Source organism: Propithecus coquereli, unplaced genomic scaffold (genome assembly GCF_000956105.1).
Source record: "Propithecus coquereli isolate 6110/MARCELLA unplaced genomic scaffold, Pcoq_1.0 Scaffold49, whole genome shotgun sequence".
NCBI classification, from domain to species: domain Eukaryota; kingdom Metazoa; phylum Chordata; class Mammalia; order Primates; family Indriidae; genus Propithecus; species Propithecus coquereli.
This window is the reverse complement of record NW_012150729.1, coordinates 2,425,413-2,437,736: the sequence shown is the minus strand read 5'-3', so window position 1 is coordinate 2,437,736 and position 12,324 is coordinate 2,425,413. Positions and strand designations below refer to the sequence as shown.

The 12,324-nt window shown below is 49.2% G+C and overlaps 1 protein-coding gene across 1 annotated transcript; it reads right to left on the bottom strand.

Annotated features, from left to right (window-relative positions):
* Positions 1–380: 380 nt before the first annotated feature.
* On the bottom strand, positions 381–9,364 carry TBR1 (T-box, brain, 1). Its single transcript, XM_012655841.1, has 6 exons — positions 8,371–9,364; positions 7,633–7,787; positions 7,147–7,268; positions 6,433–6,591; positions 5,211–5,272; positions 381–2,101 (listed from the first exon to the last, which is right to left on the bottom strand). Exons 1-6 carry the CDS (start codon positions 9,060–9,062, stop codon positions 1,243–1,245), a joined length of 2,049 nt encoding a protein of 682 aa, XP_012511295.1. The 5' UTR covers positions 9,063–9,364; the 3' UTR covers positions 381–1,242.
* Positions 9,365–12,324: the final 2,960 nt, after the last annotated feature.

Here is a 12,324-nt window from a genome sequence, read left to right as displayed (position 1 = left end):
TAGGTGGTGGGGAAGTCATTTTCAAAACTAAAATGCAGTAAAATATACAACTCACACAATTCATCTTCACTAGACTACACTATAGTTACCAACAGTTCAGTCATCTATATCATTAGTAGAGTATTCATTACAAAGATTTACAGCATAGAAAGGTGGAGGGGGACTGAAAAGATATTCAGAAACAGTTTGTCAGCATATTTGGCACCTGCACAGACCAGTAATGGATTTGGCACTTTGGGGAAAAACAAATAAGGCAAAATAATATTGCTGATGTGGAGCTATTCTATTTAGAAGGAAGGGGGGGAAACATACAACTTCAGTTAACTTTGCTTTGCAGGCATCATGCCACTTAATCGACTTGCCTATGAACAGACACCTATCCTTTACAGGTGTTGGGGCAGATTCTCCTTAGCTATTTGTGTGCATTAGGGCACATAGTTATTATTTCATGCAACGGATTGAGGAGAAGTGAGAAACCCATCACTACTCAGTATTTCATGTTTCTAGAACCTCCTAGAATATTGTTAATTCTCTCACAAGAAAATTAAAAAAGAGAGCAAAGAGATAAAGAAAGAATAAGAGAGAGAAGGAGAAAAAGAAAAGAAAGGAAAGGGATAAAAAGGTTAAGCATGAACTGGTTTTGTGCCTTGACGATAAGAATAAAAACTAGCCATTCGTTACAATAAATTAACACTATGTACAATCATTTCACAGGCTTTGTTCCACTAAAATTATTAACATCCCTACCATCCATCCATCCATCCATCACTCGGGGATAAGAAAGGACGCGCTGGGTGGGTCCAGGTTCTAGAGTCAACATCCTACGGTTAATGGGGAGGCCGAGGCTTGGCGGGTCGGAATCGCTGCTGCCTGACAGGACTGTCCAGGTCTCCTAAAGGTGAAGAGTTTCATTACGAGAGACAGAGAAGGAGGAGGTGAGAAAAAGACGAGGTGGGGGAGGATTATTAGGAAGATAACTTCACAGAAGGAGAGTGAGTAGGAAAACCAAAAGGTTTACAGCAAAGTTGAAGGTCGGTGTGCTAATTGCAGAGACTGCTGTGCAAAAAAGGTTAAAATCACACTCGGAGACCTGCACTTATTCGCTGCAGACGGTCATCGAGGGTCAAATAAAATGAAGGGGTGCGCAAAGTGGGGGTCTGGGGAGGAGGAGCTGGGGAAGAGCTGTGAGGGGCTTGCTGGGGGTCCGGGGCCCGCGACCGGGCCGGGACGGGCAGAGGCGGCCTAGCTGTGCGAGTAGAAGCCATAGTAGCCGCTTATGTCCTTGGCGCAGTTCTTCTCACAGTCCCGCTGGGCCAGCACCTCGCTCTTGAGCGGGGACGAGCTCTCAGACACCGGCGTGTCGGCGGGCGAGATCCGCCTCCGCTTGGCCTGCTCGTAAATCCCCGAGTCGCTCGAGTCGATGGACTTGATGGAGGAGGGCGTCTCGATCCAGCTGGAGTCGGACAGGTCCTTGGGCTTGGCGTCCTCGGCGGTGCCGGGCGGCAGCGGCGAGCGCTCGGCGGCCAGGCCCTCGGCCTCCTCGCCCAGGTAGGGGTTGGCGCCGGCCATGCGCGCGGCGGCCGCGGCGCTGTTGGGCCAGCAGGGCAGCACGGAGCCCGACTTGGCGCCGCAGTACTGCGGGGGGCTGCGCGCGCCCCAGCCCGACGGGTCGGCGTAGTAGCCGAGCGGGCGGCCGGTGCAGCCGGCGGCCTGCAGAGGCAGCGCCTTCACGCCCGCCGCCGCGTACGAGAGCAGCGTGGCCGCATTGCCTGCGAAGTCCGTGGCCGTGTCGTAGGCCGAGGCCGCGAAGTCCAGCCGGTTGTTGGCCGGCGTCACAAACCAGCGCTGCGGCGACGGCGCGCCTGGGTCCTCGGCCTGCTGCGGTGACAGCAGCCCATTGGTGTGCGGCACGCTGCGGTCCGTACCCGGCCCGGGGCCCGCGCCCGCACCCGGGTGAAATCGGGCCTTGGCGTAGTTGCTCACGAACTGGTCCTGCAGGAAAGAGCCGGCCATGGCGTAGCGGGCCCCGGGCACAATCTGCGAGCGCGGCGAGTCGTTGGGCGAGGGGGTCAGGCGGTCCATGTCGCAGCCGGTGTAGATCCTGCGGGGCAGGGAGAGAGAGAGAGAACCGAGGGGTGGCGCAGAGGTCCCTTGAAGGGGGAAGGGCAGAAAGGAAGGCCACCTCCACTTTCGCCCGCCCCCGCACCCTCCGTGTGTAGCTTGCCGTCCAGGATGGAGACCACAAAAGGTCACAGACCTGTATCCTCTCCATAATAAATCGTGGAATTATAAAGGGGCCAATTTGTCTATGCAGGGGATCTGAGCAAGAGACAGAACATCAAGAGAAAGGCTTCCCTCTTCACTTGCTCTCTCTTGTAAAGTGTACAGAGGACCAAGAGAGGGGCACAAGCAGGGGGCTCTAATCCCACTTCTCCAACATATGTACACAACATTAAGGCAGATTTACCCAGGGACTAAGATGCTATTTGCCCAGCTGGCCTTTCCTCTGCAGTCGGAGTTTCTGAGAGAAGTTTTTAAACAAGGCACCCACCCCTCCACCCTTTTAAGACCTCTTGTGTCCGTTAGATTGTTCAGGTGATTTCTCTCCTTTCTCTAGGTAGTTTAACAAACTCCTAGGAAAAAACTGCTGTGCCCCTTGCAGTCATCATCAAAAACTGGCCTTCACCAGTGTTCTAAAACTCAAGGATTGCTGCTGGAAGCCTCCAAGACACTTAATGTCTATTGTTTCCCTTGTGTGAGCCTTTAATCCCCACTTCTACTAATACAAACAAGAATTACTATTTGGAAAAAGTCATCAATCAAAAATCTCTTTTTACAAAGAAAAGATGTTCTTTACTCTGACCTTCTCTCCCCAGCTTTTGATCCATTACTGGCAAAAACTTTGGGGCAAACTTACAGTACAGTTATCAACCTACTCTGAGCAATGGACCACTAACAATAGATAACCCTTACAGAGCTTGACTATGTGCCAGGCACTGTTGTCTCTAGGGCTGTACAGATGGTAACTTATTTAACTCACAACAATCCTGAGTTAGGTACTATTATTATCCCACTTTACCGATGAGAAAACTGAGGCAAAGGGAAGTTAAATAACTTGCCCAGTCACTGACAGTGATTGTGTTGTTGGGGATTACCTTAAATAAAATAATCAAGGATTAACTTTAGGCCCTGGGCCTAGAAAATCCCATTAGAATTGACAGGAAACCAAGGATTGGATGAAGATCGGTAGAAGTGTTTTCTCATACACATACACACATGCCTCCCTTTTTATTTAGCTCACACATAAATGTTTTAATCTTTAGTCAACAGACTGTTTTGAAGGAGAGCCTCAGTCTTGTCAGGCCTTAATCCTTCGGGGAGGAGATTCCCTGGTGAGTGGCCAAGCAAGCTCCTAGTACCCTCTGAACTCTTATAGTTCTCCCTATTCCTCCAAAATTGAGCCATGCCCACATAACCAACATAAAAGGGGAGAGGGAGAGTGTCGTAAATGACTCAGCTCTTCCCTATCTTCTTAAAATCTAAGATTTTTTTTATGTGTGTGTAGGTAAAGATGCTTTTGTAAAAAATTTATAGTGACTTAAGATCAGAGGGAAGTGGCTTTTCAAACAGAAGGCAGCCAGAGAAGGAGGGGCAGGTGAGAGTTAGACTGTGGCTGCTCAGCTCCATTCTGTTTAGTGCACAAAATTTCCCAACTGAAATTTAATTCCAGTTTCAAATAAGAGAAGTAGAGGGAGGCAGGAAGGGAACATAACTAGCAAGGTGCAAATATCTTCTCTGTTTATCACCACAATATTTTAAAAAGAAAAAAGCAGTCTGCAAAAGATACAGTTTAGATGCCCACCCAGGTCCCACCCACTTGGGATTACTGAACTGATTTGTGCAAAATAAAATGCTTTTGAACAGATGTTCACAACAGAATTAAAAGCTCAAAATCTACAGGACTCTCCTCCAACATCTCTGGTCTCTTGGGCCACACACTTTCCACTGTGCCGGGCACACCTTTTTAGATTGTGAGGACTAGAGTAGCCAAGTTTTTATTCTGGGGAATCATATTGATGAGCCTTGCTTCCTTTGGACTACTTTTGAGGGATATATATGATGATTATAAGCAGTAATATCAAGACTCTCTTTTTAATTTGTTATAAAATATCAGGAGAAAAGGTTGGTATCTGCCTGGAGGTGGTATAGAGGCAGCCAGCTGTCTTTTTCTCCACACATTTGATCTATTCCTACTCAAAGATAGCTTCAACTTTTTAGCTCTATCCCAGACACTCAATGTAAGCCATGAAATTAAGATGTATGTACCCTTCCCTTTTCTGGTCAGAAAAAGCCAGGGAGGAGGGCACAATCCAGATTTAGATTTTGCTATTGTAACACTATCTGAGCACTATCTGAAGTCTCTGGCACCGTGACTGGCCCCTGAATAAGAATGCCAGAACAAGCCCGGAAAGCATTCAGTTTATACCTATCCTCGCCCCCAGAGAATAGCCTTTTGATAGAAAAGAGATAGAGACAGGTAAGGGAAGCCTGAAGAAAAGGGAACCAACACATTTAATTAAAGCACACCTAGATACAAAAGATAAGGGGAAATATTTTTCTTTTGAAGCTTATAAATAATACACAAGCAATGGCATCTGAGTCCTTCCTAAAGCCTGAAATGACCATAACAGAGATTCTGCTCGTGAACTCGCCTGTGGCGGGTGCGCATTTTTATTCAGTCCATGGTAAACTTGCACAGGAAATGCTATTACACAAACTTGGAAATGGGTAAATAAAAGTCACATATGCCAAGGAGACTGTAACAACTGCCAGAGCCACATGCACTTTCAGGCAGAATTGCCCGTTTCAGACACAGACAATCTGAGCTGAGCATCTGCAGTGCCACATACAGCACCCGCACCCGGGAACCAGGGCAGCTTCCCCAGTCAGCCAGCCAGCCCCAGAGGCTCGCCAACAACTTTGTAATTCACAGAAAAGCTAAAAATAGGTCGAGGAAAACTTTGACCAAAACCACACAAGTACCAAGCCATAAGGTCACCAGGGAGCCAATAAAAAAAGAAAGGGAGAATCTCTGAAACAACCCTGTCTTCACACATTCTAGTTTCCAAAAGCTTTGTACACAATAATCCACCTTTGACCTAAAGCCCAATTCCACAACTATTTGAGAAGGAAGGTACAAAATTACTTACGTGTCATAATTATCCCGAAATCCTTTTGCAAAGGGATTATGATCTATTTTCAATTGTGTAATCTGGGAAAGAGAAAAAAGAATGAATGTGATCTCACCTTCCACACAGGAAGATTGGGTGTTTGAGAATATGTCATCTGCCACTTTTACAGGAGCTTAAGGCCTACAATTCTATTAAATAGCAAGGTTTTCCTAACTGAAAAATTTGAGGGAATGGAAGGAAAGAAAAAAAGAGAAAGTATCATGAAAGTTACAAGGAACATATTTAAATTAATGATGCCTAAAACTAAAGGATTGCTTTCAATTAGCTCTCCTATGTGTTCTAAATTGTTTCAAACTCACATTTTTAAAAGGTTGTTACACACAGTACACGTAGACAAAAATCTTTAAGGGGAACTTGAATTCATCGTCAAATGTTGCCTATTTTAACCGTTTCAGTATATTTTTAAAAAGTTGATCTCCTCTGATTCACAACCTGAGAAATTGCAAATTACAACTTAAAATCAGATTTTATTTTTAAATAAATGCATGTTTTTCTTTCTGATATTTTCATTTAAGTAAACAAACAAACACAAAAAACCCCTATCATCATTCCTAGCAGTCAAATCTGCGACTAAAATCAGCTTTTGCAGACTTGCAAATACTGAAGAGGTTCAAGTGCTAGAAAATTCATTCCATAGCCCTCAGTAATTTGATTTATTGTAGTTTTCACATAAAATAATGTGTATGTTCTTTTGATCTCCCAGAACAGTGATGTTTGTTCATTTCAGCCATCAGTTCTGGGATTTAAAAAAAAAATTTTTTTTTAGATGCCAAAGCTTGCCAAGAATAATGCGGGGGGAAATCTGCTTGTTTTCTAAAGGAAAGAGAGACTAAAAAAAAAAAAAAAAAAAAAAAAAAACAGATTTTAATCTGTTCTAGTTTGAGGACCAAATTAAAACTCCCAAAAGAAGAGGCCCTAGAAATCTTGGCCCCTTGTAAGGTGGCCCGGGTGACCCGCGACAGAGACAAATAGCAAGCATTTTCCCGCCCGCCTGGTATTTAGGGACGGTGCCTAGCAGGCCCCCAGCCCTACGCCTCAAACGCGCAGCGGAGCCAGCTGTTGCTGATGTTAGAGCTGGTAGTGCTGCTCATGCATGAACCCTGGATGGCCCCGGGGAAGTCGGCGGGTGCGCTGGATGTCTGTGCGGTCCGCGGCGCGCCCAGCCCCTAGGTCTCCTTACATCGGTGTTCTGGTAGGCGGTGACGGCGATGAACTGAGTCTCCGGAAAAGTGAATGTCTGCACGCGGCCAGGCTGGCTGGTATCCTCCGTGCCGTCCTCGTTCACTTCTACCACATGCAGGCGGGGCTGGTACTTGTGCAAGGACTGTAAAACCACCATCTGTCCGGCGGAGAGAAAGGGGAGCGCGGGGCGGCGTGTTACGCGGTCGCTGTCCGCGTGGATGTGCGCGCCCGGCCGAAGCAGGGGGGAGCCCGCTGCCCCGCTAGGCCCGGCTAACGGACTGAGGGACTGGCCTGGCTGGCGACCGGCCGGCTGGGGCAGAGAGCGAGGATCCGCTGGGACACCGGAGGCAAGCGGAACCCGACCGCCCATCCTCAGGGCCCTTCTCCTAGTCCTCCTTTAAGGAGGAGGAACAAAGATTTTCACAACCTGCAGATCTTGTGGGTTTCCTTCTCAAAATCAAACAGTATTTATACTTGGAAAGGTCGGGAACTCCCAATTTGGGCCGAGGGGCGGTGGTGTCAAGGAGAACAACTTTACAGATTTAATATAAATTTGAAAGATGAAAATAGAATTGTTGAAGTCCTTTTAATGAAGCAAAGAAACGTATCCAGTTTCGCGTGCTCCTTTAAACTGACGAACTGGATGTCAGGGAGGGACGGGTGGGAGAGGAGAGAGAGCGCGCGCGAGTGCACGAGCTCTTGAGCCACTGACCTGCCCATTGTTGTTGGAAGCTCCTTTGTTGTTCGTAAGTTTTAATTTTCCAAAAGAGATTTCTTGACGCATCCAGTGAGCCCCAGTGTTGGGGGAATCCGGATGCATATAGACCCGATTTCCTAGAGAAAGATATATGTTGTTTACATATACCCCGGGCACTGCCCAGTCCCAACTCCTCACCAAGTAGGACGCGCGCGCACACACACACACACACACACACACACCCCTTACTCCACTGCGAGGCCCATTATCTGGGGCTTTTTTAGGCCAATCTTTCTTCCTATTAACTGGGGGTGATTAAAATAGCTTTTGCATAATCCTCACCCCTCTCACTGCTCAGTCTGTCCCCCTGTCCCCCTCGTTTCCTTTTAGAAGTCATTGGCCGATCGTTTTAAAAGTCGCTCGAGCCAGTCCACAAAGGCTTTAATTAATCATTCTCACCTAAATAAGTGTCAAGAAAATGTGTTAATTGGAAGGACTTGCCTTGCACATTGGTGTCCGCTTTGCCGCAAGGAACCCATTTGCCTCCTTGAAACCTCCAGTGATTGGGATCCGCCAAAATCACATCCACAAAAATATTGTAATGAGCCGTGGGATCGAGACCAGAAATGTTAAAACTTAAAAAAGGAAACATGCGCCTATTTAAATTAAGGGGGGGAGAAAACAAGGAAAAAAGAAACATAAATGTTAAAGATTAAATGCAAGAAGCGGGGCGCCAGATAGCAAAGAAAAACTTGTTCTTGCAGCGTATATGAGCGAATGTTTTGCTGGATTAGAAACGGGGTGGTGGGAGAGAAAAAGAAGTGGGACCCAAGTCTGGGAGAGAGGCGGATGAGCTGGAGTGGAGAGTCGGCAGGTATCACTGCTCAGGTGGAGAGCGAGGCTGGCGACCTGCGTCTCCACCTGTCCGTGCATGCCGGCGTTGATGCGTCCCTCCCATCGCCCGGCCGCTGGCCGGGGGCTCTTCCTCTTTCTCGCCTTCCTCTGGCCACTGGCGGCCTCTCCGACCACGTTCCGAGAGCGGAGTTCCCCCCACCAACAGCACCGTGGTGGTCATCCCTTCCACTTTCCCCTTCTCCAAAACCAGCCAACCCTAGGGCGCACCAGAGCGCCTTCCACTCCGCTCCCGACCCCAAATCATCGCTGCCGCGGCGGTCACAACCTGGGTGCGCTTGCCCCCGATCTCGCCTGGAGCGGCGGCAGCCAAGAATGCAGTATTACCTTCCCTGTTTGGTGATGATCATCTCCGTTTGGTGCCGGTGAAATTTCAGCCACAGGGGCCTGTTGCACAGATACACCTGCGCTTTGCCGGGCACCAGCCCCGGCTGGGTGGAGGAGAATTGGTAGAACGGGGCTCCTTGGTAGGAGTGGCCATACTGCTGTGGATAGGGGTAGCCGGCCGTGGGGTAGCCCTGCGGCGAGGAGTTGGACAGGAGGCTGTTGTAGGCTCCGTTGGTGATGACCGGGTGGTGGGCCATATAGCGGCTGGGGCTGCCGATGGAGAAGGCGGGGTGCGCCGGTCCGTGCTGGCCGGGGTACGGGAACATGGCACTGGGAGCAGTGGCCGCAGACTGTGGCTGGCTGGACTGAGAGAGGAGGTAGCGATCTGCAGCAGAGCCATCGAAACTGTGACGAAGCTCAGAGACCCCGTCCAAGACAGGAGAGAGTTTACTTCTCTGGACGTCCCCTGGTGAGTCCTTGGAGTCAGGAAAATTGTCTGTATCTGACTGATTCGTCATCCCCCTGGTAATTTTTTTCAAAGGTGAACTTCTCTCCAGGTTGTCAGTGGTCGAGATAATGGGATGATCGTGCAAGACAAGCTCGGATCCGCCTGAATGTGGGTAGCTGCTGCTCACATTGAGAAATTTCTTGGAGAGCATGATAGAAGGAGAAAGGCAGTGCTCCAGCTGCATAGCTCTAGAACCTGAACACTCGCCCTCCCGTCCCTGGTTTTTAAAGTCCTATTTATCATAAACTAGAAATCCACAGACCCCCACACTAGACAGAAAGCACTTCAACCAGCAAATGCTTCTCAAAGGTTTGATTTACTTTTTTTTTTCCCTGGGAGAAGAGATTGGCCAATTGACACTATGCAGCAATCAGAAAAGGCTCACTTTTGATCTTGCTGCTTGTGCAGCCGATGAAACGGCTCCTGCCATTGGTTAACTGCTGACAGTAATTTAATTAGATAGACATTAATTAGGATAATCACCTGGCTCCTGGTCGCGACGATCATGGCAAATTGAAGGGGATGATTTTATTGTTGGCTTGGGGGTGGGGAATGTGTGTTGGTTTACGTGAGCACTGTTGTGTCACCTTTAAGCTTTGTGACCACTGCTTTAGGAAGATTCAAAGATGTGCAATTTACTAAACATTTCCTACCTTCCCCTCCCCTTCCCCTCTTTAGAGCGGAGGGGCGGAGGAGGGAATTCAGCGATGCTAGGAGACTTTTCGGATCTGAATGAGCCAAATATTCAGTTGAATGTAACGATTTCAAGTGCAAAGTATACAAAGCGCGAGCCGGTGGCCTCTTCTCGCCCTGTAAAAGTTCCAGAGTCTGTCTTTTCCAGTTAATACAGAAGCACACAACACCTGAGCCGCTGCTTTGTGAGCAGGTCCTGCCTGTCCCCGGCGCCCCCCACCCCCACTCTTTAACTACACACATAAATAAATAAATCACTGCTGCTGAGAGCCGCAGCGATAGGCAGGAGAGGGGAGAAAAGGGGGCGAAAGGCAGCAACTCACCCACCAATCCACCCACCTCGGGAAGGTTCGGTTTCTTGGTTGAGCACAGAAACAGTGACAATCTATGATCTCCTTTTTAAGTTTTGAAATAATCATAAGCTGTCGGGCTGAAGTGCCTTAATGTATTTGCAGTGATGTTTACCGGGTCTTTACTAAATATTTTATCAGCGAACTTGGTTGCAGATTATCTGAAGAGCATCTAACTGGGGGCAGGCGTCACGCGTCCTTCGCCTCCCACTGCACTTCCTTCTCTCGGAGGTACTGGCTTGGCGACAAGTTCAAAAGCCTCGCCAGGAAAAGAGAGGGCCGAGTCCCCGTGCAAATGGGTTCGCCAGAAGCGCTGATCTGGGGAGACAGAGTGGAAGTGGTGTCAACACAGTAATCGCTGCTGAAGACTTTGTGCGTGTGTGTGTGTGTGTGTGTGTGATGTTTATATAATCTGGAGGGGAGAAAAAGAATCCATGCCAGTAATTTTGAAAGGAGGAAGAATTTAAGGAGGAATAGAAAAAAGAATCAATTTAAAGGATGTTGCCACAAATAAATAGCAGGAGGCCTAAAGCGACCCTGAGGTGTAGGGAAAAGGTATCTCCCAGTACTGGCTCAGCGGACAAGCCCGGTCCTCGGCCTAGAAGCAAGAGCGGCGGAGGCTTTATCTGCCCAAAGCTGCCTCCCGCGGCCCTGCACTTCCCAACCTGCCCTCCCGCAGCTTTCCCCCGGGAAGCCGAGCCGCGCGGGAACGGGGAGGAGGAGCGCAGCGCCAGAGCTCGGCTCGGCCCCGCGAGCTGGCCGAGCGGCAGGCGGGCTCCGCTGGGGAGACTGAGCCGCGTCTGGCGCAGACCCCAGGGGCAACACCTGGGCACTTCGGCGCGTTGGAGCCTCTGCCGTCGAGCGAGCGTGTCTGCCTTTCCCGGGCCGGGGCAGCTCCTCGAGGGAGAGTGGCGCTGGGGACATGGCGGGGCGGGGCGGGGCGGGGGCTCCCGAGCACGGGCTGAGAGGGGTTAACCAGACTGGCAGCTTCGCCCGTGCTACACTTTCAGAGCGGCGCCGCGGAGGGCCGCGAGGTCAGCTCTGAGCCCGGCCTGCGCCCCTCGAGGCCGGCTGGGCGCCTTGGCTGCGGAGGGCACCAGCTGCGGCCTCCAGCAGGGCGCCGCAAGCAAGGCCGGCGCGGGCGGCCTGGGCAGGACAGGCTGACGACCAGCTGTCCCAAACTCAAGCCGAGACAATTTTCGGGGAGAAAAAGCCAAACCCATTTTTCCTTTCGACAGCAAACCTCAGCTCCTGGCCAGAAAGCTTCTTAGCTGTTTGCGGCGTTGGAGTGCGGGGGAGGGAAGAGTAGCTGACACCACTTGACAATTGTTTTTCTGCCCCTGACCTTTTACCGCCATTTGTCATCATTGAGAGGCTTTTCGACCTATTTTGGCCACTTTTGTTTCCTCTTCTTCCATTATTAACTTCTCTGTTCCTGAGTCTATCTCCCCCAGCTGTTTCCAACGGTCCCTTCCTCCGTCCTCAGTAGGACACAGAGCCTTCAGGGTGTGGGGAGGTGAGGCTTCACCTGGGCTCTTTTTGAGGCTTTACCATTGCCCACACTCTGAACTGGCTTTTTAAACAATGAAAAATACTAAAATGAAACATTAAGGTGTTAAAAGATAGAAAAGGGAGAGAGCGCACCTTCCTCAATAGTTTTTAAGGAATTGAATTAGGAGATAAATGTGCACTCTGACCCACTTTGGATTATCAGCACTAAATTCAGTGATTCCCCCCATGTAGACTGTGCCTTGGATTTACGTGAGAAGGAAAACAAAGGCTTTCCTCAGGATCACACACCTGCCTGTGAACCATACTTCTATAGACCAGGGCTTCTCCAACCTTAAACTGCCTATGGAACCACATTAGGATTCTTGATTGTGATTCAGTAGGTCTGGGGTGGGGCTTGGATTTTGTATATTTAATAAGCTACCCTAAGACCCAGATGCTATTGGTCCAGGCAGATCACATTTTGAATAGTGAGGCTGGAGCTTTAAGTGCCCCCATACTAGTTGGAGGAAAGCAGGGACCTTTCTGCAATCGGTAGTTTTGTTTCCAGAGCTGCTCTACCTCTGCATAGTGGATGAGTAAGATGCTCACATAAGCATGCCCGTGCGTGCATACATGTGTGCTCACACAAGCGCACGCACACAATCTTAAACAGCTTAAGTTTGTGATTAAACACATCTTTTCAATGCCTAACTAACTGGGCCTGGGGTATCAGGCTGCTGCTAAAATAGCTGCACATTCCAAGACAAAAGTGAGCCTCTCCTCTGAGGGCATCCTAATTTCGATCGACTCCAAATCTAAAAGAAAATGTAGGTTTTTGCTAGGAAAGACTTTGACAAGGTTCTGAAATTGGAAATGTCTCCAACGTAAACCAAGTGGGAGGAAGTGGTATAT